Source organism: Sapajus apella, unplaced genomic scaffold, assembly GCF_009761245.1.
Source record: "Sapajus apella isolate SASKATOON/1434 unplaced genomic scaffold, GSC_monkey_1.0 scaffold114, whole genome shotgun sequence".
NCBI lineage: Eukaryota > Metazoa > Chordata > Mammalia > Primates > Cebidae > Sapajus > Sapajus apella.
This window is the reverse complement of record NW_022437054.1, coordinates 1,949,357-1,975,808: the sequence shown is the minus strand read 5'-3', so window position 1 is coordinate 1,975,808 and position 26,452 is coordinate 1,949,357. Positions and strand designations below refer to the sequence as shown.

The 26,452-nt window shown below is 40.2% G+C and overlaps 1 protein-coding gene across 2 annotated transcripts in view; it reads right to left on the bottom strand.

Annotated features, from left to right (window-relative positions):
* The window catches only part of MIPEP (mitochondrial intermediate peptidase), a 163,723-nt gene extending 138,007 nt beyond the window's left edge, over positions 1-25,716 (bottom strand). The window contains exons 1-7 of one of the 2 annotated variants that reach the window (XM_032260084.1): positions 25,421-25,716; positions 22,524-22,697; positions 18,045-18,133; positions 15,200-15,286; positions 10,795-10,858; positions 6,046-6,228; positions 5,003-5,159 (exon numbers count right to left, since the gene is read on the bottom strand). In XM_032260084.1, coding sequence (XP_032115975.1) covers positions 5,003-5,159; positions 6,046-6,228; positions 10,795-10,858; positions 15,200-15,286; positions 18,045-18,133; positions 22,524-22,697; positions 25,421-25,609 — 943 coding nt within the window. In that variant the 5' untranslated portion in view covers positions 25,610-25,716. Of the gene's footprint in view, positions 1-5,002; positions 5,160-6,045; positions 6,229-10,794; positions 10,859-15,199; positions 15,287-18,044; positions 18,134-22,523; positions 22,698-24,987 lie in introns of both variants that reach the window. The other variant, XM_032260085.1, reaches the window with a different exon arrangement.
* Positions 25,717-26,452: the final 736 nt, after the last annotated feature.

The following is a 26,452-nucleotide window of genomic DNA, read 5'->3' as shown; positions in this document are numbered from 1 at the left end:
AAGTTATGATTTTCAAAGGAAAGTAGAGCTACTAACGTTCCAAACATAGAGTAAACACTTCTAGATAATGATGATCTGTTAATCAGAAAAAAAAAAAATTGCCATAGTAATAATCCATAGCCTCAGATTATATCCCAAAATTAAAATAGTTAATGGAGCCAGGCGCAGTGGCTCATTCCTGTAATCCCAGTGCTTTTGGAGGCTGAGGGGATGTGGATCGCCTGAGGTCAGGAGTTCAAGACCAGCCTGGCAACACGGTGAAACCCTGTCTCTACCAAAAATACAAAAATTAGTCGGGCGCAGTGGTGCACGCCTGTAGTCCCAGCTACTCAGGAGGCTGATTCAGGAGAATAGCTTAAACCCAGGAGATGGAGATTGTATTGAGCCCAGATCACACCACTGCACTCCAGCCTGAGCAACAGAGTGAGACTCCATCTCAAAAAAAGAACTAACGGGAGGCTGAAGAAAAAAGTCCAAAATTTCAAGGTGTTTCTATCTATTCATATGTGTAAGAAAAAAGGTTTTTAGACATGTCTGATTTTTTTCAAAGTTTTAAAGAGATATCTAGACTCTGGTTTGTTACTAAAAATAGGTGCAGTGTAGAAGTATGATTCACTGAAATACATTTTTAAAAATCAATGTATTTCTTGGTAACTATTTTGTTTTTAACTGTAGAATAATCTATTCAGGATAAATACAAAAAAAAAAAAAAAACCCAGAAAAATAAGAACAATACATCTTAACTTCTGATAGACTTTTTAAAGTAGTTTTATTAAAACACTTCTTTTTTGAGATGGAGTCTTGCTCTGTCACCCAGGCTGGAGTGCAGTGGTGCAACCTCGGCTCACGGTTCACAGTTATCATCATTTACAAACCCATTAAGGCAGTATAGTAGAACTACCACCATCTCCCACCATAGGAAACGTTTTGTGAATATTTTTGAATATGGCACTTTTTAACACTGACTTACATGTACAGAACTTTCATATGTATTTTAGTTTACCACACACACTGTGTTTATAGTTTCCAGATAATCTTTGGTACAGTTTTAAGTTTCTTGCTCTCTTTAAGTTATCTCCTTTTGAGTGAAATAAAAGGCTAAGGAAATAATGGTGGTTAACCTAAACCCAAACCATGAGGTTTCTTGCCACTGTCAATACTTAACAAGTTCTGTGTACACAAATTCTGAAAACACTGCCTCATGCGCCATATTAAATCACAATAGAAATTTTGGGGGAAAAAATAATTATTTAGTCAACAATAAAATCTCATTTTAGGATTGCATACCAGGTGCCATACAAAACTGTTTTCAAATAAATCCCCGTGTATGCTTGTACACTTTTTACTTCTTAATAACCATGTTTTAATGCTCACCCATCTTACTCTTCTAGTAATTTTATATGTGAAGAATCTGCCTCACTTAATCTTTTTTTTTTTTTTTTTTTTTTTGAGACAGTCTTGCTCTGTCACCCAGGCTGGAATGCAGTGGTGCAATCCGGCTGACTGCAGCCTCTATCTCGTGGGTTCAAGTGATTCTCCTGCCTCAGCCTCCCAAGTAGCTGGGATTACAGGTGTGCCCCACCACACCTGGCTAATTTTGTATTTTTAGTAGAGACAGGGTTTCACCATGTCGGCCAGGCTGGTCTCAAACTCCTGACCTCAAGTGATCTGCCCACCTTGGCCTCCCAAAGTGCTGGGATTACAGGCATGAGCCACCGCGCCTGGCCTGCCTCAATTAGCGTACCTAGAGAATTGTCATATAAAGACTGAATTTCAAACCCCCTGAAAATCACTAAGTGCCTCACCGCAGTTACCTCCTCATTCGCTGGCCACAAGAATGCCTGCCTTAGCCTCAGTCAGCCTCTCCTGCCTTCCTTCTGCTCTGCAAGACTCATTCCGTCACTGTGCATGAGGGGTTTCATTTCCCTCAGGGTGCCTTCAACAGCCATAGACACATCTGACAAACACCCTGAGCTTCTAAATCCCATGACATTGTCTGTACTACTCCATGGGCACTGAAAATGTGCCAACCTGTATTACTATTTATGTTTTTATATGAATATACTAAGCTTTAAATCCTCATGGACCCAGGGCACATCCTATGTGACAACGAGCACCACATCCCCCTGCCAATACATTAGCACACCAAGCGCTTAGTACACAAGGGTGCCTTGCCAGTTACCGAATTTGGTGCTGGGTGCTGCAGGTCCAGTGGGCGCCACACTGCTGGAGCCAGTGGTCGTGCCCAGTCCTCCTCACATCTGACCTGCCCACAGCATGAGTCAGCCGATCTCTCCCTTCTCCTGTAGACAGACCTTTTGCATGGCCTCCAGGACCACACATTATAATCACTTTCCGCCTCTCCCACTGGCCATTATGTCTGGGAGTGTTGACTAGCAGTTCCTCACATGCCTGGCCTCTTAAACTTGGAGATGTTTAAACAGAGCTCAGTCCTTGGATTTGTTCTTTAAGCGCACTCCCTTAGTGGTCTCAGAGTCTTATTTCAGAGGTTCAAATTTACATCTGCAGCTCAGAACTCTAAATGCCTACCAGCATTGCCACTTGAACCTCATTTGGTATCTCAAACTTAACCTGAACCAAACCAAGTTCCTGGTCCTCCCAATCTTAGTTAACAGTAACTCACCCTCTTTCTAGTTGCTTAGGTCAAAAACGTTGGCTCCCTCTTCCAAATACCATATATCCAGAATCTGATCACATCTTCCCACCTTCCCTGCTATCACCCGGTCAAGATGCCAACACTCCTCATCATGGTTACTGCCCACCAGCATCTGAACAGTCTCTCTTCCACCATTACCAAGGACTCACCGTTAGCACTGGAGTCAGATCACCTCACTCCTCTGTCCCAACCCCTCCAGTGACTGGTGCTCTTGTGTGAAGTCTACTTAATGCTGCCCCTTGTCAGTCTGTCCCACCTCTCCCCACTCTCCTCACACACACTGCTTCAGCCACTCTGCCCTCTTTGCTTTTCCTCAAACGTGGCAGGCATTTTTCTGCCTCAAGACCTTAGCCCTTGCTAGTGCCTCTGTGTGAAACCTTCCACCCGTCAAGAGCCACAGCCTCACGCCTGCGCCTGTCAAGAGCACACTCACATGCCATGTTCTCAGCAAGCCCTCCGACAACGCCCTCTAAAACTCCAACACCAGCCTACGTGCCCACGTGCCCACATTCCTTATCCCCTCCCCTGTTCAGTTTTCTCCATGGCTTATATTAACTAATAACATCCCGCATACTTTATCCACTTATTTCGTTCTGAACTGTCTTCCCTTGCTCACAAGAATGTAAACTGCTAAAGAATAGGAATTTTCTTCTGCTTTACACACTGATTTATTTCCATGGCTGAGAATAATATCTGACATATAGTGGGCATTCAGTAAGTATTTGCTGAATTAATAAATAAAAACAGGATGTAGATGACATAAAAGATAGGGCATTAGGTCTCAAGCAGCCTATGTCAAACCATAAACGTAGAGAATGTATTTAGGCTTCGGTTCTGCCACATTTTAGCAATATAACCTAACCTTAGATTCCTTATCTGTGACATGAATACAAATACCTACTTCACAAAGCTGCAGAGGAAGGAAATGAGATACAACAGAGTAAGCATTGAGTGTTACTCTAATATGATTTTATATAAGATAAGATACAAATATGGTACTGGTATAATCAAACCGTCGACAACAGTGACGACAGAAAAACATACTTTTCACCAAAATGATGCTTACAAAAAAAGAAAAAACATACACTAAAAACACACATATAATACATAACAGACTTATTATATCTGTTTAGGAGCTTCAATTACATGAAACAAATTGTAAGTGTTTTAAGGGTTGGAGGACAAAAGAGTCCAAAGAAACTGGAAAAGTGTAACAAGCTTCATCAAAGAGGTGGGTTTTGAGCTGAGCACTAAAAAAACGGGGTAAGATTTTAACAGACAGACTAGGATGAGAAGGTGCATGCCACTGGAGACCTTGAGACATGAGTGAGGTAACCAAGCCGCAAAGAGTGTGACAGGCCTGTGGCCTGGCCGAGAGCCTCGACAGGTCGAGGGAAACAGCCGATTACGAAACAGTAAGAAGATTGAGTGCATTTAGAGAACTCTGGAGAAGAGAGGAGCATGCTAGGCTGGGAAGGGATAAGCACAGAAGGAAAAAAGACAAGTGAGGACTCAGGTTATGATCTGCCCACACTGTCCCCTCGGTCTGTGAGTGGAACGTCTAGCCAGATGCACAATCAGAAATCCAGGGGGCCACCACACTGCCTCCTCCTCCCCTTCATCCTCGCCAAGTCTTGCAACTTCACTTCCAAGACCCCGAATCTCCCTCAGCTCCACCACCATGGCCACCCTACTCCTGAATCAAGGCCTAAATTACAACTACAATTCAATAAATGCTTTTGAAAAAACGTATTTTGTACATTTATATTATTGTGTAACATTTTCTCCTAGACATTATGAATCATAAGGAACTCAACACAGCAGAAGGCAAGTTTATTACAAACCCAAGGACACACTTCCATCACACCCCACCCAGCACAAACCTTCCTAAGCAGCACATTCTTCTTTCTGAAAACAAGGCTTATCTGACTATGTGTTTCTTATATGACCTAGCTGACATTTAACCTTGACCTCAGTAAAAATACTCATCCTTCATTCTCTCATTCTAATTCTAACCAATTTGATCAAATTGAGCACAGAAACTAATTGAGTTAAAATGAAAACAATTTAGACTAATATCAAAATGAAAATTTAGGTTATGATTTTACTCTCAACATTCACGTAAAATAAAATACTTTGGTTGGATGGAATATATGCCAAATCATTCGCTCTATTTAAAAATGGTTCCTATAAAAATATATTTAAAAATCTCAACAAATGGTTCTCTGTATTAAAAATAGTGCACTAATTTACAGCTATCTGAAATCAAAAGCTCAGTTTCATAACAACCTATTTTGTCCTTAAATGTTGGATAAACAGGCTTACCTGGATTTTTAGCTATTGTTCCTTGGAGAGCCCTGTGGGAAAATGTGGAATACCCTACCAACTTTGCCAGAAGATCTCTGCTGCTGAGCAATTCTTCTAAACATTTCAATTGACCAGCATTGGGATAAAGAAAAATTTTATAAGCAGCTTCTCGCACCTGCATTTAAAAAAGTAAATGGTAAAGGATATAAATACCATGACACAGTCCTACGTGACAATAACACAGGCTCATGATCCCACTTTATCTGCAGATGATCACTGCTTTCAAAATAAAGCAATGGTCTACAGAAGGCGATAAAGCTTCCAGAGTCATAAAATAGCATGGGATGCTACAGCATACTTGACTACAACCCTAGGGAACTATTCTGAGGTATGGTGGGGCAAACCTCCACCCAATGCATGGACTTCTATGCTGTGAAGCATCTTAACCAGGTGAAGCAAGGCTGCATGCATTAAAAAGCCTCTGTAGTCTAGAGTGTCAATCAATGCTGTTATTAATCATACTTTAAAAATAAGGAGTCTTGTATGAAATATAAGTAATTAAACCATTTTCATTCTTTAAAGTGTTTATGGCATGAATGATTCCACAAGTTAAATTTTTAGGGCTTAGCATAGTAATGCTAAAAAGTTTGTTTTTTTTTTTCCTTTTTTCTGAGATGGAGTCTCAGACTGTTGCCTGGGCCGGAGTGCAGTGGTGCGATCTCGGCTCACTGCAACCTCCGCCTCCTAGGTTCAAGCAATTCTCCTGCCTCAGCCTCCCAAGTAGCTGGGATTATAGGCTCCTGCCACTAAGCCCAGATAATTTTTTGTATTTTTAGTAGAGACGGGGTTTCACCATGTTGGTCAGTCTGGTCTTGAGCTCCTGACCTCAGTGATCCATCCGACTCGTCCTACCAAAGTGCTGGGATTACAGGCGTGAGCCACCACACCTGGCCTGCCAAAAAGTATTTAAGGATATTATTATATTATCTCTAAATCTTGGGTTAAAACAGTAGCAACACACAAATGGGACCTAAACAATAAAGAGAATGAAACATACATACCAAGTCATCTGGTGCTTCTGCATGGAGGCCATCAATTATTATATGATCCCCAGCAGATATAAAGTTATGGCGAATGTGTTCTGGTAAGAGATGCTTCTCAATCTTGTTGGGAAAGTTAGTTCCCATAAGAAATGTACTACTCAAATCCAAGATTTTAACATTGAGGTCCACTGCTGTTTTACGCTATATGCAGGAAAAGTAAAAATTATTTAAAGGCATTTTGAATTAATATCTCACAACTAATTTAATAAAATATAAAGATGTCAAATCAGCATATACGTTATCACTTAATAACATTCATTAGTAAAGTGAATATATTGAAAATATTGTTACTATATAATATATAGCATAAATAACATTCATTTTACTTTTAACAGAATTTAATACACTAACAAAAAGATTACTTATGGTTTTCTCATGTTTCGATGCTTTAAGGTTTACATAACTTCTAATTCTATTTTATGTCTAGGTTATATAACTAATCGTTGAAATTAACAACATCAAAAAATACAAGTCAGATGCAGTGGCTCATGCTTGTAATCCCAGCATTTTGGGAGGCCAACGAGGGTGGATCACTTGAGGTCAGGAGTTGGAGACCAGCCTGGCCAACATGGCAAAACCCCATCTCTATAAAAATAAAAAGATCAGTTGATTGTGGTGGCGCGTGCCTGTAATCTCGGCTACTTGGGAGACTGAGGCACAAGAACTGCTTGAACCCAGGAGGCGGAGGTTGCAATGGGCCGACAGTGCACCACTGTACTCCAGCCTGTGAGAGAGAGGGAGATTCTGTCTCAAAAATAATAATAATACAGTTCTTTGCAAAAGTGTAGTGAGCCTCCATAAGTGGGGAAGCACATTTTAAAAGTTCCGATTTTAGCCAGGTGTGGTAGCACATGCCTGCAGTCACAGTCCTTCGGGGGCTGAGGCAGGAGGATCACTTAAGCCCAGGAGGCCAAGGCTTCAATGAGCTATGATCACACCACTGCAGCCTGGGCAACAGAGCGAGATCCTGTCTCAGGGAAAAGCAATGTTCTGATTTTGTATGTGCTTGGGCTGCTACAGAACGATACAGTGAAGCCTAAGAATAGACTGGAGCCCCAGGGCATGGTCCTGTCTTCTACTCTGCATCCCTTTCATGTGGCTCATGTTCCTCACACCTGCCAGACCCTCAGATAGTCAGTGATGAGGATGTGGATGGTGCTGGCACGTCCGCCTAGGTTTGATCTTACAGTCGTGCCTTTGTAACAATCACCTGAGAAAACATGTATTAGCAAAGGGTTCACATAAATGCTTTAAATGAAATATAAACTAGAATCCACATTATAAGTCAGGTCTACTGGAGGACAAGGGCTGAATTTTCAGTTACTGGTTACTAAAAAACCAGACAGGCTCTACACTGGGCTCATGCTGGACTTCAGGTGAAAGTGTACACAAATCTTTCTGGGAGGGGAGATAGCAATTAACAGGTTCTAAACCATACTATGCTCCTAAAAAATTATTAAGCCACAGTACTAATATACTTTTTAAAGATAAACACAGATGATGTAGAGGTATGCTTGATAAGATGCTGAAAAAATTGAGCATGTATTATTAACCCCAAAGTTTTCAATATAGAAAATTCAAACTTCATGGAAAAAAGTTTTCAGAGACTCTGATGTCTTTACAGTCCAGATTTCTCTTTGCTGATTTTGTTTCTGATACGGCCATTTAGCACCACCTAATGGTAACAAGCGGAATAACAAAAAAGATGAACAGGATCTTGAAATTACATTACAGTTCCAATATTTTCCTCAAAGCCTTTACTATGAAAAAAAAAGTGATAAAATTACTTTGAAGATTTTATCAGCTGATAAAATCTCTGAAAAATAAAAACTGAGCTCACGCTGACTTCAATGATCTACCAGGCATATCACTTCATCATTCTGTGGTAACAAATGTACAATAATCTGAACTCTTCAAAACTTCTATGAAATTTTTGTGTTATTAAATAATGTTAAAAATAAACATTTCTATTCATTTTAAATTTATAAATTATATTTGTATGAGACCTTAAAAATTAAGGCTGGGCACGGTTGCTCATGTCTGTAATCCCAGCACTTTGGGAGGCTGAGGTGGGCGTATCACCTGAGGTCAGGAGTTCGAGACCAGCCTGACCGACATGGAGAAACCCCGTCTCTACTAATTTTGAAAAAATACAAAATCAGCCAGGCATGGTGGCGCATGCCTGTAATCCCAGCTGATCAGGAGGCTGAGGCAGAAGAATCACTTGAACCCGGGAGGCAGAGGTTGTGGTGAGTCCAGATCGTGCCATTGCACCCCAGCCTGGGCAACAAGGGTGAAATCCCATCTCAAAAAAAAAAAAAAAAATTAAATAAGAAACCAACTGTAAAGAATATAGGCTTTGATGGTTTATAGATTATGTTGGTAGGTTTATTTCATGAGCTCTCTTTTGAAAAATGGAACATGTCTTCCTTATATCCTGTACTAGTGGAGCACCTTTGAAAACAGACATGGAAGTTACAAGAGAAAAACTGAACAGGTTTACTTGCATATTCAATATTGATGGGTTCCCCAGGGAGCTGCTCACTGGGAAAGAGGAGCTACACTGTAATAATACGTTAGATAACTGGCAATGTCTGTGCTGGTGAAACTGAACACATATGTCACCAAAGTTTCAAAAGCATCCTTCGTGAGGATTACATAAAAACTAAAACTATTCACGTGGATTCTATACTAGCAACCATCTATCTGAAGATATCTAGCTAGCATTATTATGATTCGTCATGCATTCACTCAATACTTTATTGAATCCCAAACTAATATGCATTAAAAAACACAATCCATGTTCTCGATCCTTGATAAGCCTACAGTTTAGATAAGCAACACAACAATAACAGCATCATCATCAATAAGAGGTAAAGAAGAATGTCACATGAGTGAAAGAAGTAAAATGCGTTTAAATGAATGTAAAATTCCACCTGGGGGATGGATAAAAGCTTCACTGACAATGTGACGTGAGGATGAAGCCTTCAATGGGGACCTCAGGCAGGCAAACCTGCGGAGAAGGCGTAGGAGGAGGACAGCTCACCACACACGGGGGAGGGCACTGTGAATGAGCGGCTGAGAGCTGGAGCACAGCCAGGAGTGTGAGCTCTTTGTTAACCTCACTAGACAATGGGAAGCACACAGGACGATTCTGTGCAGGAGAGTAACAAATCAATGCTTACAAAAACTAATCCAATGTTCACAGACAGGAAAGACTGACCAGCAGGATGCCGACAGACAGGGCTGGCCATGTAGGCTCTGGAGTCTGTCTGGCTTACCAAATAACCTCCCACAACCTCTACAGCCTCGGTTTCTTCATCTGAAAAAATGGGAATAATAGTAGCACAAAGCTCAAAGTTGTTGTGAGGATTTGATGAGAAATATACGCTTTAAAATAGCAAATGCTCAATTGATGTTAAATATAGTAACTGTTAGGAAGACAGAGGCCTTTAGAATTGCCCAGGTGTTTGGTACTAAGAATCAAGGTGATTTTTGGCTAAGATCAAGTGTAGAATCAAGGTGGTTTGCTTTTGGGATGCAGACAGATGCAAGACTGTAGGAACAATGCAAGGACTTGGTTAGAAGATATGAGAATATCAGGAAGGAAAAGAATACAAACTGACTCCAAAATTTTATTTTACAGAGAAGTATTAATGAAGAACTGATTTTGAAAGGGGCAAATGTGCTCACTTTAGGCAATGTGAGTTTACAGTAGAGCCTATAAGCCTCCTGGGCTGCTGGGAAGGCATGTCCTGGTTCAGGGTCAGACCAAGAATCACATGCTGAGCCTTTAAAGCCACACAAACACATCAGATGTGTGAGGGGCTCCAGCTTCACTCAAACTCAACACCTATCAAAATGATAGTATCTACCGTATGTGATACACATTCCCTTCTACTTTTCAAGATATTTTGATAACTTAATCTCTTCATAGGTAAGTGGCTTAATTCTACCATATGTAGTAGGAGAAATGTATTACTGTTTAAAACAAATAAACAAACAAAAAGCCATAATAGTCTAGACGGCAGGTGAGTGGAGGAGACTGTGGGGCAGGCTGAACTTTCAATGGTGTCAAGTCCCTCCTGTTCTTCCAGCCTTGAGTTTAAAACTGAAATGTGGCACTAGGTTTCTTGGAATGTTATGTACTGGAAAGACAATGGCCAGTGTTAGAAATTTTAACAACTTTGGCCATTAGTTAGGATGGCAACTTGAACAAATCACTTTGTCTTGTTTCCACATCTGTAAAATGAAGGGCCTGGACGAGGTAGAAGGCCCTCAATTCCAGTGTAAACACTGTGTAATCTGTGCTTGCTGCATCTGTCAAAGACACGTGTAATATATATAAATACACTTATGTAAGGTCTCAGTGATATTCCCTGTACTACCAATCTTCAATGACATCAGCTTTCCCATTCACTTGCCAGTCTTTTCTGATATTGCCCATCTCATCCTAATTCCATGACATCTAAAACATTCCACTTGGCCCAAGTCTTTCTTAATTCTGAATCATCATGGTGTGACAGGCCAGCTTCCAGAGAGGGCTACATTCAAATACAATCTATAGAAGAATTTCATAACAGATAAAAGACCTGACATTTTTGCAATATGCAAATTCAAGCAATATATACAAGGACTGTAGCAACAATGATACCAACTGAATGTTAGTAAAACAGAAAGAGTCAAAAAAACAGAGGAAAGATGTACCTTTTCTTTGTCTAGATGGATTCCACTAATTTCAAAATCAAACATAAACAGTTCAGCTACTCGCCTATAAATAAAATGAGCCCCAGGTTACAACAGGTAATAAAAATTACTAACAAAAAAATTGTGGGTTTTTTTTTTGTTAAATAAATCTTCAGTCTTTTAGAGCCTCACTGCCAAAAATTCTTTCAACACACACACACACACACACACACACACACACTCTCTCTCTCTCTCTCTCTCTCTCTCTCTCTTTCTGTTTTAAACAAGGAGCTTAATATCCTCAGAAGTCAGGCAAAACATCTAGCTGACTGATAATTATGATTGGCTCTTCACGTAAGAGCTTATTCCTTTGTTCAGAGAGTACAAACCTGTGAAAGCCACCATAATGATTACTTATTTATTTCAACTCAATCCAAATCCCAATAATTAAAAACATAAAACAGGTTTTATATTTGGACAATTTTTCAAAGGCCCTCTGCATGAGATTTTCAGTTTTCCTTCCAGCCAGTAGCAGCTATTTAGAATATTAAATTCTTTGATGCTGTGCTGGAAGCTGAGTTTCTTGGCTAATGAGAATTGTTTTCTTTCTTTTTAATCCTGCTTCATGCTTGGAACCAATTTCAAGTGTAACACCTTTTTTCTGTCAACTGTATTTAAAAAAAAACACACACACTGAATGAAAACAATCAAATATTTGATCTACTCTTTTGGCTCTCCTTGAGTTTTCAAAATAGATATATTTATCTTCCTGATTATGTCAAATATACCTTGAATGGAAATTCACGTTTATTGTATTATACAATATAGGTCTATTATGTTACAAAACTGTATTGTAGAAACATGAAACATTTAAAATCACTAATCCTACCAAAGATAATGACTACTAAAATTCTTGGATTTCCTTTCAATCTACTTTTAATGTTATATTACATATTAAGAATAATTAAGGTCCAACTGTATATACTTTTGTTTTTTTCTTGTAAAATTATATCACAAACATTGAAGTTCTCCATATCTTTAAACATTCCTCAAAAAGCTGGCTTTTGATGCTTGTTTTGTGTTGTCATATAGACTGTAAACGTTTTTGTTCTCCAACTCCCATGAGCCATAATAGAACAAAAATCCTTGTTATGTTTTTTTTTTGAATCCCTGCTTGTTTCCTTAGGATAAATTCCAAGAAATTAATCAAAAAATATGCACACTGATATATATTACCAAACAGTCCTCCATAAAGACTTAGCAATTTACACATAACTAGAGAGGATCCATCATGTTAAACCAGAAATACTATTCTTATTCTGTTTCAACCTTGTTGGCTGCTGGGCTCTTTGCTTCATTCCATCTTTCCCTAATGGTGGTGGGTCCCATTTACTGATTGACTACTACGTGCCAGGTACAGAGCAAAGCACTTAACACAAATTATTTCCTTTACATCTCATATGATTCTGATGAAGTACTTTATATTTCCCCCTTACAAAGGAGAAAACTGAGGCTTAATGAGCTCTGAAGCCAACGTCCAACCCAGCTGTCCCACTCTAGAGATGCACTTTCCCCTACTCCACACTTGTTGCCATGTTACGCTTGTGGCACACTGCTATCAATTTAACGACCATCTGTGGCTACTCCTTATTTTGTGAAAGGAGAGTTTCACAAAGACAATCTTTTGCCCATTTTTCTATAAGGGGGTTTTCTTTTTTTTTTTAAAGTAATTTGAAGGGTCTCTTAACATAGTTAATATAATAAGCCTCTGTCATATAAGAACCATTGGTCCCATTTGTGTGTTCTGACTTTGAATGTGGAAATGTTTTGCTATACCAAAGACTGCGATGTTTATACAATAAAAATCAATGAATCTTTCTGTGCTATGAATTTGTATCATACCAAGAAACACCTTCCACATCCCAAGATTACACTAGTTTTATATTTCTTTTAAAAATATTTAAATCTTTAATCAATCTACTTTTTCCCCTCAAATGGTTATCCACTGGTCTAACATCATTTACTGAAAACCAAGTCTTTCCCTACTGATGTGAAATGACACTTCTATGACATACCAAATAGTCTTGCTATATATATTTGTGTGTGTGTGTGTGTGTGTGTGTGTGTGTGTGTGTGTGTGTATCTGCATCTGTGTCTGAAATTTCTCTATTCTTCCACTGATCTAACTGACTATTCTGGCATTTTTAAGTATAATGCTCTTTAAATACAGCATTTTTCTATGTTCTTCTATCTGGTATAAGTTCCTTTTTAGTAATTTCCCTCATGAGAGTTTTCCTACCTGTTCTGGCATATTTATTCTCTATGACTTCAAAATCATTTTAAGTAACAACAACAACAACAACAACAAACCTTTATAAATTGGATAGCATTAAACTTATTGTAGTAAACACGATGGAGCTTTATTCTTTCTTAGCTACAAATACAGCATGTTTCTCTGTTTCAGTCGCTTTCATGCTTCCTAGGTGTTGTGTGTGTTGAGGTTCTGCCCTCTGCCTTCCTTAGTTCATTCTAAGGTGTATTACAGCTTTGGCTGTTCTCACAACTAGGATTTTCCCTCCATTAAATTATCTGAAGATTGTGCTTATTATATCCTTTGCATACATGAAAGCTCTTAATGGCTTTGGAAAATCCCCAAGGTAAACAGGTTTCTTTATGGATGGGCTTCTCAGAGACTCTAAACTACTAAAATTTTTCAAGCAGGGAAATACACTGATATATGAGATTTCCAAACTTACTGACTGAAGGAACCCTTCTGAGAAAACTTCTGAACATCTCAGAGAACTAGTATTTCAAAGACTGAATCTAAGAATAAGTTACTCGATTTAAATCATTTTCTCTGTATATTAACTAACCAGCAAAGACTTTATTAAATCTATAATTCTTTGATTTAGCCAATGTCTTATATTTTACCATATGCATAGGTCTAAAATACAGTTCTTTCTGGGTGCTAGCCAACAGTCAATGATATGTAAGTGCCATGATACTGAAATAATGATTACTTCAAATTCTTCTCTCTCCTACTTCTAAGTTGCTTTTCTTTTCTAGACTATTGATATTCTACCCAGTTTATTTTTCCCAATATATTTAACATTTTATTATTTAAAAATTCCTATTGGCATTTTTAGAAATATCTAGAAATGTGGTATGTATCCTTATCAGTACAAGTCCTTTCTATCTAAGATGGTCTGCTAGTCCACTACAATTTTTATACACAAACAGGGGCATGTCAATCTTTAGTAAATAGAGATTATGAATAACCTTCTATTTTTGACATTTTTTGTTATTTAAAGGCAGTACCAGTTCAGTATAAATCTGGCACAATTAATAGGCATTCAACTTTTCCTTGCTTTGCTCATGAAAGCAGTATCACGATCAAGCTTAAACTACTGTGATAACACAGCTAGCTTTACTAGTGTCCTGAGCATCAGGACTGACAAAGTCAAACAGCACCAGGTGCCTGCATTCCTGTCAGGCAGGGGAAAATAATCCCTCAAAGACTGAGCCCCAATGTGCTACTCACATACCATGCTGCTCATGTATCAGATTAATAGCAAACTGGATGATCAACTGGTCCCTACAGAAAGTGGCTTCACTTGAGGGCCAATAAGCCACATAAAGACAAGATAGGAGAAGGAAACAGGATCAGAAAGAATCAAGTTGCCAGAGGAAGTGTCCCACTAATAAAAAGTAGATAATAGGTACAAACAGATGAGAAACAATTAATCTCTGTGTTATGACATAAATATTACAAGCAGGTTAATGGCAAACCCTACTACACTCATAAATACATTTAAGCAAAGAAATAAGTCTCATATCAAATAGTCTCATGTGTTGATTTAGAAGTTAGGCCTTTTTGATTCAGATTTAATAAATGCAGCCTAATGAACCAAAGCAAATCATTACAAGGATCTTGACATCCTCCCAGTAAATAAAATCGATTTGCTTATATTTTCTGATAGCATCAATTAAGGAACTTTGAGCATAAAGCTAAGTGTAATTATTAACTGTTTATAGGAGTTCATTCATTGGTTGAGCACTGACCACATTCCAAGAATGCGTAGGTGCTGAGGGTGCAGCTGGAACAAAACAGACCAAGTCCTCCCCTCAAGGAGCTTGCAGTCTGGTGAGACAGATGATGGACAAATAAACAAACAGGATATGTTGGAACGAATCAGGACTATGAAGAAAAATAAATCCGGATCAGAGGGTGGAGTCTGACCCTGTGTAAAGATTTTGGGGGAGACACCATTTGAGTGGAGTCCTAGAGAAAGTGCAGAAGTCAAAGAGATACCTGGGGAGGAACATTCCAGACAGCAGAGGCTGCAAGTACAGAGGCCCTGAGGGGAGTCTCCCAACCTCACCTCTACAGTCACAGTCACAACCAAGGAAAGAAATGAGTGAATACCTTGTTTCTGGATCAAGGGAATCCACAAGTTTTTTATCAGTTAGTAATTTTTGCAAACTTTGATATAATTCCACATTTGTGTTCAACCTAGAAAAATTAGAAAGGAAAAAATTACATGATTTTCTAATACTTTAACTTTACATGAAAAGAATGGTGTCAGATTGTACCACACAGATGCCCAGAAGCTGAATAGCATAATCTACCAGGAACAGCATAACCATCCTTCCTTCCTTCCTTCTTTCCTTTTCTCCTTCCCTTCTTCCTTTCCTTCCCTTATTTTGGAGACAAGGGTCTCACTCTCTCACCCAGGCTGGAATGCAGTGGCACGATCGCAGCTCACTGCAGCCTCAATCTCCCAGACTCAAGTGATCCTTCCACCTCAGCTTCCCAAGTAGTTGGAACTACAGACGCACACCACCAAGACCAGCTAATTTTTGAATTTCTTGTAGAGATGGTGTCTTGCCATGTTGTCCAGATTGATTTCAAACTCCTGAGCTCAAATGATCTCCCTGCTCAGTCCTCGGTCTCCCAGAGTGCTGGGATTACAAGCATGAGCCACCACATCCAGTGCAAAACCATTCTTAGAAACTGAACTACTCAGCACAGGCAGTCTGTTAGGTGAAGTGATGGGGTACTAACTGCTCTGGCAGGTTAAAGGATAAGTTTAAACTCACAGTCCACAGCTGAGGCAGAAAGGGCATGCAGGAAAGAGGGGAGGGAAGGGGAGGGATATAGTAACTAGTGATTTAACTGAGAACCTGTCCCCATTAGCAACATGCCAGTGGCCACTTGTTTTGTCAATAAAAGGAAAGGCATGAGAATGGGAGGATGAACACCACAAAGATTTTCCAGTCCTGGACTGAACACCCTAGAACACAGGCTACCTGTGCTCATGTGAGTGTGAGTGGCAGGCACACACTGTAAGGGAGAGCTCAAACACAGGTTTCAGAGCCACGCACCTGGGATGCAAGACTGGCCCTGTTATTGCTCTGGCACCTTGGACATGTTATTCAGACCTTAGGCTGCTGTGAGGATTAAATGAGATCATGTGTGCAGCACACACATCCTATGTAAATGAACCATGACCACTGTTGAGCAGTTCTGCCAGCCAGAGAGCAAAGTGCCCAACGCTGGGCAGTGGTCCCAACCCATCCCACAGTACCACTGGCAGGAAACCAGTCCACTCCCCTAAATGCAAACGCCATGGCCCTCTCAGAGCTAAATAGTGAGCTGGGTCCAGATACAATCTGCACCCTCCTTGGTAGATCTTCAAAGAGGGACAAGGTTATAAGAACCACCCACCAGTTCCTACTCAGAGACTCAAGGATACTCCTGCTCCTCCATTGGTTCACATAAAAACACTGAAGATTTCTAAGAATCAAAGGGTTTCTGTTACCATTCTCATGGGCCTTCCCAAACACCAGGGAAATGGAGGTAGTCATTGCCAATCAAAAACATTCACCAAGAAGGGCCAGACTCCCACACATGGATCCCAGAAGTCAGGGAGAGAGGGAGTGTGGAGGCCTACCTGCTCTTAACCTGCTCACCCATGGAGCCATTCCACGGCAAAGGGACAGCAGTTCAGAGGCTCTGCCCCCACTGCAGAGGTTTAAGGAAACCTCCCAGTATGTTTTATGTTGGAAGACCCTGAGATAAAATCCATACTTTAGTCTGTGCTTGTCCTCCCGCAAAATGAAGAGTGTTTGTCCATGAGCCCAGGCCACGTCTAATTTGGCAGGACGTAGAGCAGACGGCCTGCTGCTGCCTGCTTTCCAGGGGCCTTTCCCAGAGAGGCAAAGCTTTCTCCCAGGGAGCCCCCACTTTCAGCCCCGTCAGCATGCCCAGTGTCTGCACTCTGCACGGCCCAGCTCTATCCCTTTCCGCGGGTTGGTTTTTAGCAGCTATGGGAAAAGTCATACACAACTGTGCCAAAGTGAACAGATGTAGCTCGACCCACGGAAAAGCAGCAGCTGCACATCCTAAAGTATGGAGTCTTCCAAGGAAGCCTCATCCAACCACAGAAGGCACCACTTTCCTCCAACAATTTCTGCTATATGGAATCGTCTTATCGTGTTACCCCTTTCTCTGGTTGTAAATCCATGCTGGCGAGCCCAGGGCTCTCCCTAGCTCTGTACACTGCCTGGCATGGTGCCATGTAGCTAAGTGCGCTGGAATACGGCGCTGTCCACAGTTATTTTAACAAGCACTATGGAGCTCTCATAAGTAGCTTAAAAACATTTTCATTTACCTCAAAATCACTTTAAAATAATACACTCCATCACAGCCTCAGCCAGAGCCCGCTCTAGCCCTCCCATAGACTTTTATGGCCTCCCTAGACTCCCCTAATTCCAACTTGATGGGGGCCACAAGGACACTGTTTATAGAGCGTTTCTGGCTTCTCGCCCTGTGGCCCACAGCCATAGATGCAACAGCAATTTAATCAAGTGATAATCTAGTAAGTCCAGCTTGCCACTAAGGTACTAAAAAGCCCCTATTTAAGGTAAGTGCTAATGGTGATAACTAGAATCCTGGGTGTCTGTGATCTCAGATTAGCAAGTGACGCCTTTACACTGATCTCATTAACCCTCACAAGGACACTGAGGCAGGGTTAACGTTATGACCCCATTTATAGACAAGGAAATGACTGAGCGGCCCACTCTGCCTGCCTGTGAGGTGAGCCAATGGCCTGTCCTGAGCCCTCCCTCTGGCCACCCGGGTCACACACACCTCCCACCCTGCTGGGTGGAGGACAAGCACTATGAATAAAACTGCCTCCGGCACGAGTCCATGAAACCAGATCACCTGGCATTTGGCAGGGGGGCGGGGCGGGGAGAACAGCACATACTTCTCTACCATGGTGCCAATACTTCTACAGGCTTCTTCGGCGGCTTCCCTGAATGCTGGCTCGGGGTGAGCGATTTTCACAAAATCAGCCTAATAAAGGAGAAAGACAAAACCAAAAGGGAATTTGATGGGAAAATTTATTCCAGGATCTGAGGGTGAAAATGAAAACTGGGTTTTAAGATGTGTCATTGGCTTGGCCTATGTATTTCCATTACTAACTTTTTCCTAAGCGAGTAAAGCAAAGCAGCTTCTTTCTGAACATTTATTAGTTCTGTTATTCCTTGAAAGGAAGTTTGTTTCATTAAAAAAAAAAATACTTTTATTAACTTTATTTCAGAAAAGCTTTTTTCCTTCAAATGTAAACGCCAAGCAAATTCTTCGTAATTCTTTATTTCAAAAGAACAGACACTAGTCTCAAATATTCTACAACTTTCTCACTAAAATGCTTTGCGGTATGGTTCTCACATGTTAACCTATCTCTAGAAAACAACTCGTAGAGGCTTTTTTTTTAACTGACACATGGCATAGTTTCGAAACTGATTTTACCTATATTCTAGTATTTGATTTAACGACATTCTACTCTTTGCACAGAAAACAAAGGCAACATTCTCCTTATAGTCCTTTTAATAAAATATCAATTCATAGTCTCCATGTAATACTGTATACAACTACTACTGCCACTGCTAACGTCATTAAAAATTAAAATCAGCGAAAAATCTTTTTTAAAAAGATAAAATGATGTAAAACTAAATTTTCATTTTCATGTTAATTGTAACAAAAAGCAGGGAAACTACAAAACACTACATATTTTCTTTATTTGCCAAGAAGATGTGTGACTATAACATCAAGTAAAATCACCACAAGGTAAAATTTCCTAATTTTATTATCAAATAGTTTCTAATGCCAAAACATTTAAATCCAAAGTCTGGTATATTTGTTGTAACAACTGGTAACAATAAGATAACATTAGTACCAAAGTACCTGAAAAATGAGTTACGTAAACTTACGTCATTTTTTTTTTTTTTTTTACAAATTTCTAATCTACATGTTGTGAATTTATAATCAATATTAAAATTCAAAGCACTAGCATACATATTAAAAACTGCTTTGTAATAGTGATGAGGAAAACAGTTGTTACATAAAAACTGTATAAAAAAACCAAAATGACTATTTGGTGAAAAACAGCTTATAAAACAATTGCCTTATAATAGTACTAATCTTATTGGCTGGTAATATCTTAAAAATTCAAAAAGGAAAAACGTTCTTTTTTACCCAGAGACCTACATATATAAATCACGTAGTTTGGTTTTTTTTTTAGTTTTCAAAATGAGATATTATTATACATAACTATTAAAAATGTCAGTATAAGAAAAGATATAGGGCAGAGAAGTTAAAATTTTTTAGTGAAGACCAAAAGCAAAATTTAGAAAAAAATCCTAGAATACTGATTAATTAAGATGAAGACTAAGACAACAAATACACAGTGAATTCTGGGATTTGTGACAGCCAAGCCAACAGTCACCCCTCAGTATCAGTGGGCAACGGTTAGATCCTCCTACAGGTACCCAAATCCACAGACGGTCAAGTCTCTGACATAAAATGGTGTGGTACCTGCATATCGCCGATACACAGCATACCCCATACTTTGAATCATCTCTAGATTACTTGTAATACCTAAATGAATGTAAATAATATGTAAATAGCTATTATACTGTATTGTGTTACGGAGCAGTTACAAGGAAAAAAGTCTGCACATGTTCAGTATGAATGCAATTTTCTTTCCAAATATTTTTGACTCCACAGATCCCCCAATCTGGAGGGCTGACTGTACTTGAATAGTGAAATACACTGACACAGATTTTCCTTTTCAGATCTCAGTGACATAATTAGGTGAACAGGGTATGAAACCTCCTTTTGGGCAGTGAATTTCCACAGCTCCCCCATCATTCAACGGCACATTTCCTATGCATATACTGGAGGCATAGAACAAAAACCCAGTACAACAGAACTACCAAGAGCCTGCAACTTCACTCCAGAGAAAAACCCTTTACAATAAGATACTCTGTCAGCTTCCTTAAGCCTTTGAAGCTGGTGGTGAACATACAATCATCTGAAAGATGTTCATGCTCAAGTCAGGTGTATGGGTGGAAGGAAATTTTCCAAAAAAGGAAAATAAATAAAGATGGGAGGTGTTATGCTGGGTGAAAGAAGTCAGTCAAAAGGTATACAGGATTCCCCTTATGTGACATTCTAGAAAAGGCAAAACTATAGGGATGGAGAACAGATTAGTGGTTGTTGGAGGTTAGTGGGGAGGGGTGGGTTTGACTACAAAGGGAGATTTTTGGGGGTGAAGGAACAGCTTTGTATCCTAACTGTGGGGGGGGTTGCACAAATTTATATGAGTTAAAATTCATAGAACTGCACCATCCTCCAAAAGAAGTCAATTTTACTGCATAATAATTTTAAAAACAAGTGCATGTATTTTCTTAAATGGAAAGGCTAACAAACTTTGCAACTTTTCCAGGTAAGGGTTCATGAGATCTGAGCAGCCAGACAGCCCTGAAATGGTTGGAACAGCAGGAAGGAGAGGAGTCTGATGGATACCCTGCCTGGGCTGCCAGCCCAGCTGCACCACATACTGGCCAGGGGACAGCGGGCACATCCCTTCATCACCCAGTGCCTTTCTTCCCTCTTGTGAAAATGCAGATATGCTGAAAAGGTTACCTCAGCTCATCCAGAGAAAGCTCCTTCAGCTAACTAGGCTGTAGAAAGGGCCTATAGCCTAGTAAATCTTCAAAAACAAGTTAATGCCAGAATATAAACTCCAGGAAGTAAGAGGTTGTGTCTGTTTCATTCCTGCATGTTAGACAGTGTTCGGCACGCAGTAGGTGCTCAACATTGACTGAATGTGAGGGAAAAAGCTATGGAGTTCAATACCATCTAGACAAGATCAGAAATGATCACGATTTGGATGTGTGTGCCACTTTCTCTGAAACAAGAGTCAGCTCCTTCAGGCTGATAGAAAATCCTGCTTCCTGGAAATCAGTATATCAAAGAGATATCTGCACTTCTGTGTTTGTTGCAGCTCTGTTCACAATAGCCAAGATTTGGAAGCAACCCAAGTGTCCATGAACCGATGAATGGACAAAGAAAATGTGGTACTGATACACAATGGAATACTATTCAGCCATAAAAAAGAATGAGATCATGTCATTTGCGGCAACATGCATGGTCATTATGTTAAGTGAAATAAGTCAGGTACATAAAGACAAACATCACACATTCTCACTTATTATGGGACCTAAAAACAATTGAATCATGGAAATAAAGCATAGAAGGACGGTTATCGGAGGCTGGGAGGGGCGGCAGGGGCGTGTGGGTGGGTGGTTAATGGGGACAAAAAAACAGGAAGAATGAGGAAGACCTACTATTTGATAGCACAAAAGGGTGTCTACAGTTAATAATGACTGTAGATTTTAAAATAACTAAAAGCGCATAATTGCACTGTTTGTAACGCAAAGGATAAATGCTTGAAGGGATGGATATCCATTTTCCATAATGTAATTATTATGCATTGCATGCCTCTATCAAAACATCTCATGTACCTCATTAATATATACATACACCCAGAAAATTAAAAATGAAAAAGAAAATTTTGCTATCTCAGCAATGGATTTCCTAGTTGGTGAAGATATCTAGGTATACACTTCTATTTCAACTTGAAAATGTTTTTAAAAAAAGAAAGAAAAAAAGAAAAGAAAAGAAAAAAAAAAGAAAAAGAAAGAAAGAAAGAAAGAAAGTGTTTACAATCATTTTGATGTCAAAACTTGGTTTTTATTAAAAAATAAATAAATAAAAGCATTCCTGAAAAGGTATATTAAAGCTGCTTTTCATATCTCTTATGAAAAAGAAGTGGCTCACACTTACAATCCCAGCACTTTGGGAGGCTGAGACAGTAGGTTCACTTGAGGCCAGGGGTTCAAGACCAGCCTGGGCAACACCAGGCAACATAGGGAGACCCTATCTCTATTAAACACACAAAAAAAAAAAGAAAAAAGAAAGAAAGAAAGAAAAAGAGGAATTCTGTGTAAACACATACAGTAGTCTTAGAATTTTGGGAGAAGCTTTCCTAAGTGAATAACTTCTGTCAAATGAATATATATATAAATATATATATATGTAATATATATATATCATATCTTTGCTATATTAATCATTCATTCATTGTATATTACATGTATATTTTATTAAATACACATATTAAAGTATCAGTTCTAAATATCACCTTTTCCTGTAACATTTTCCCTATTCCTAATGACATACTTCATCATAACAAATTATACGCAATGGATCTCAAACAGTTTCAGACATTTTTAACTGTATAATCTAATATTAATAGTAAACACCACAGGATAAATTTCACTGAAATCTTAACAGGTTGAACGAGAGGTAGCTTCAAGTCTGAGGCAAAGCATCTTACCAAGTCAGCCACTCTGCACAAGGAATCGGAGAGCTCATCGAAGATCAGCACAGTCTGGGGCCCAGGAGGGGTGGAACATGCACGCTCCACAAGCAATTCTGTCTTTCTCAAGGCTTTTTCTTGTGCAATATGAAATCCTTCTGGGACACTGAGCTCAGGAACGCCAAAAAGACCCTGAGAACCAAAGAATACATCCAATTTATAACCAAAAGTCAAAATTATGCTATTTTTGTATTTACTAAAATTACTTTGTCACAAAGGAAATCTTGGTTTTCTTCGGTGTATCATGTTATATCTGTGATCACGGATACCACTATCAAACTCCCCATATCACTCCACATAAATTACACAAAAAATGCTTTATGAACATAATTTTTCTTCAATTTTTAATTAGTTTCTGAAAAACAAAAACTGAGTGGTATTGGTCCAAAATCCAGCTCCGTCACTTCTACAGAATCTAAGAGTGGCTGCAAGGATTAAATGAGATAATATATGTATAAACATATATATATATGGCAGTATTTGGCACATAGCACTTAATAGATGTTAGCCATAATTATTAGCTTACAACGCTGGCCATGTTGTTTCTCCTCCTAGGCCTCCTATTTTTTTCATCAGGTACAATGGGAATGATGACCATATGCTAAAAAATTGAATGAACTGGTTTTTTTTTCAAGGCAAAAACCAACTCACAAATTTGAAAATCTGCTATCAGTGTCCAATATAATGATACAAAAGAGAAAAATAAAGCTAAAATTAGTTATCTCTCATCCACCCAAAAACAGGCTTCCCCTCACATCTTTCTGTTCAGTGCTTACAAGCAGTTCTCATCACACCAATTATGTTATTACCAAACATACCTTACAGCATGGATACAGGTACTAAGTATACGTAAAGTACTAAACGCAGTACCTGACAGAGTAAGATCTCAGTACATAGAACTAATTATTATTAATAGAGAGGATGAGTTGACTATCAAGCAATATTTTAGAAAAATGTCCTGAACATATTAAAATCATAGGCTGAAACTGGGAGCAAGTTTTATGCTTTCCAAAGACATTTCAGTATCTTGATAAAAGCAAAAATCACTGATGTAATGGGAACCTACTTTACATAGGTTCTTTTTAAATCACACAATCCTACAGAACGAAGTATCATTCTTTCATAGATTAGGACACATACTTTAAGAGGTTAGAAAAAACTTGTTTGAAGTCATGAATTAATACTGGGAAAGACAGAACTTGGAACCTGCTCTGTACATCTGTAAAGCCCACAGTTTTCCATACTTCTCTGTTACAAATTTATCTCTTTAAAAGTCTTCTCTCCTGAAAAGCTGAGCTTCCAGACCCAAGAGCCCTGACCTTCATTTCTTTAACCAGCTATCCAACAGAACGTCTAATATAGGGGGGAACTGAGTGAAGGAAACAAATGATGGGAGCGGATGCTAGACATCCTTAATTAGCTTTGTAGGTACTTAACACAGATTTTCAGAAATACCAACCGGTAAACCTTCGGGCCTGATAAGGCCTATTGTTTCTATAAGAAGGGATGATAGCATGAAGTTAAGCTACTAATCTCTCTTTAAAATATATTACAAATTAAAAAAAAAAGTGTCAGTTGGGGACAAAGCAGAATCAGTATCAAAAACAAATGTCATCTTTATACTGATTTGATTCAAGCACAGACTACTTCCACTTCCCAGTACAACCTGCCCATATTGCTCTTGGGAATTCTAACTCTCAGATTACCACTGACCACAACGTTAAAAATATGAATAAACCGTTTTTTTTTTAAGGCAAAAAACCAATCACAAATTTGAAAATCTGCTATCAATGCCTAATATCATGACACTAAAGAGAAAAATAAAGCTAAAATTAGTTATATCTCATCCACCCCAAATCAGGCTTCCCCTTGTGTCTTTATGCTCACTGCCTACAAGCAGTTGTCCTCATACCAATTATGTTAATACCAACATTACACGCCCTTAAGGAAGGTGGTGTAGCACTTTTCACACAAAATAATTTCAAAATAGACAAAGCTGATAACGGAGGCAAAACAAGAATCACACACCCTCTAGCTCAGTGCAACAATACTCTAGACTCCTCTTTATAAGGCAATATAGTATAATAAAATTTTTAAAGGCAAAAATAAATGTAATCCTCAACCTAAAATGAACAAAGGTTTAACAGGCATCAGGTAAGTCCTTTCTAACCTTGCCTTTCTCTCACGTTTCATTCACTCACTGAAAAGTTACTGAGTGCCTACTGAATGCATGGTATGTATAGACATAAAAAAGCAAACAATGCGATCTAGTGACTTCCAGGGGTTAGAAATCAAAGTGACCAATCCCATGGTACTATAGTAAGTCGGACTCGTCTCAACAGTTTTGTGTTTTAAAACAGGAAAGCCCAAAGCTTTGAAATAAATTAATACGTGATGGAATTTCGGGTATCAATGAAATTACCATTACTCGACTGAAGGTACCCGTGTACTTGCAAAAGACCACATGACACCGCCTGTGAACGCATAGGGTTAGGCCTCTTAAGACAGGCGTGCAGCGCTGGAGCTAAAGCGCTTTGGCTGGAGGTGCGGCTGAGTGTAGACGGAGGGCGGATCCTGCCAGGACGAACTACTCAGATTCACATGGAGCAAGGGGCTCATGTAGAGGCAGTTCCTGGACCCGACACTCTGGGGAAGAGACCACTAAACCCGGCCCCTCAAAGCAGAGGTGACCTTGCCCGTCACCAAGAGCGCACACGAGACCCCACCGTAGAAGGTGGATTCGCTGCCGGCTTCCTCCCAGGCCCAAACAACCTCGCCCGGAGCGTCGCTGGCCGCACAGAGCAAGAGCCAGCTTAGCTGTGGGGACCGAGGGGAGCTCCTCCAGCGCCGCTCACCCGCCGCTCGCCGAACAAGTCCCAGCGGCTGCCCTGGGGCTTGACATTGAAGGCGGCGCCCACTGGAGACCAGCTAGTGCTGACCCTTCGGGCCCGGATCCCGGCTCCGAGGCTGCCCCGACCCGCCCCCCCGGGCCGCAGAGCCGCTGCTCTGGCTCCGAAGCCGCCCAGCCTTCCGGTGCACAGCATCGTGTCCCCGGAGCAGTCCCCTTCCTCGCCGCGACACCCCTACTCCCGCGCCCCAGCTTTCGTCCGCAGCGCGCGCTCCGCGTTTCCTAGGCAGCGGCTCACGCCGCCCCACGTGACGGCCCCGCTTCCGTGTCGGGGCAAGGGCTCAGGACGTGGGCACGTCGACGTCCAGAGAGTAAGAGCGTCGCTCCTCGACCTTCTCCGCCGCCGTCGCGATGTAGCGCCCCCTGTGTCCCGAGTAAGAAACGGCTAGGGTTGCGTTTCCCTCCCACGAGGCTGGAGGGTTGGGGGAGGGAGCGGCGGGCAAAATCATGACACATTCGGATTCGAATGGACATTGGGATATCTTTACCAGAGGGGAGAGATGGTAGGTGCTTGGGTAAACAAGAAATGCCCACCATAGGCCTTTCCCTTTTAACCTACTCTCGGTAAATTCATCCTGTACTTCTGCCTGGTGTCTCTGTCCGATAAGTTGTTTTTTTAAAGACGGGGTTTCACCAGGCTGGTCGGGCTGATCTTGAACTCCCGACCTCAGGTGATCCGCCTGCCTTGGCCTCCAAAGTGCTTGGATTACAGGCTTGAGCCACCACGCCCGGCCCGGTAGCTTGTTTTTACTCTTGCATAGCTCGTTTGCAAATTTGAGACGGGAAATTGTGAAAGAAGTCTAATGGAATGTTTCCTCCTGGGTTTCAGACTTGCTTGGGACCCATGATTCCTTTTTTCCTCCCCTTTCTCCCTTTTGGAATGGACTGTCTATCCTATGCCTGCCCCCACACCCCCACACTGTCTTTTAGAAGCGAATTAACTTGTCTGGTTTCACAGGATCACAGATGGAGAGAAATT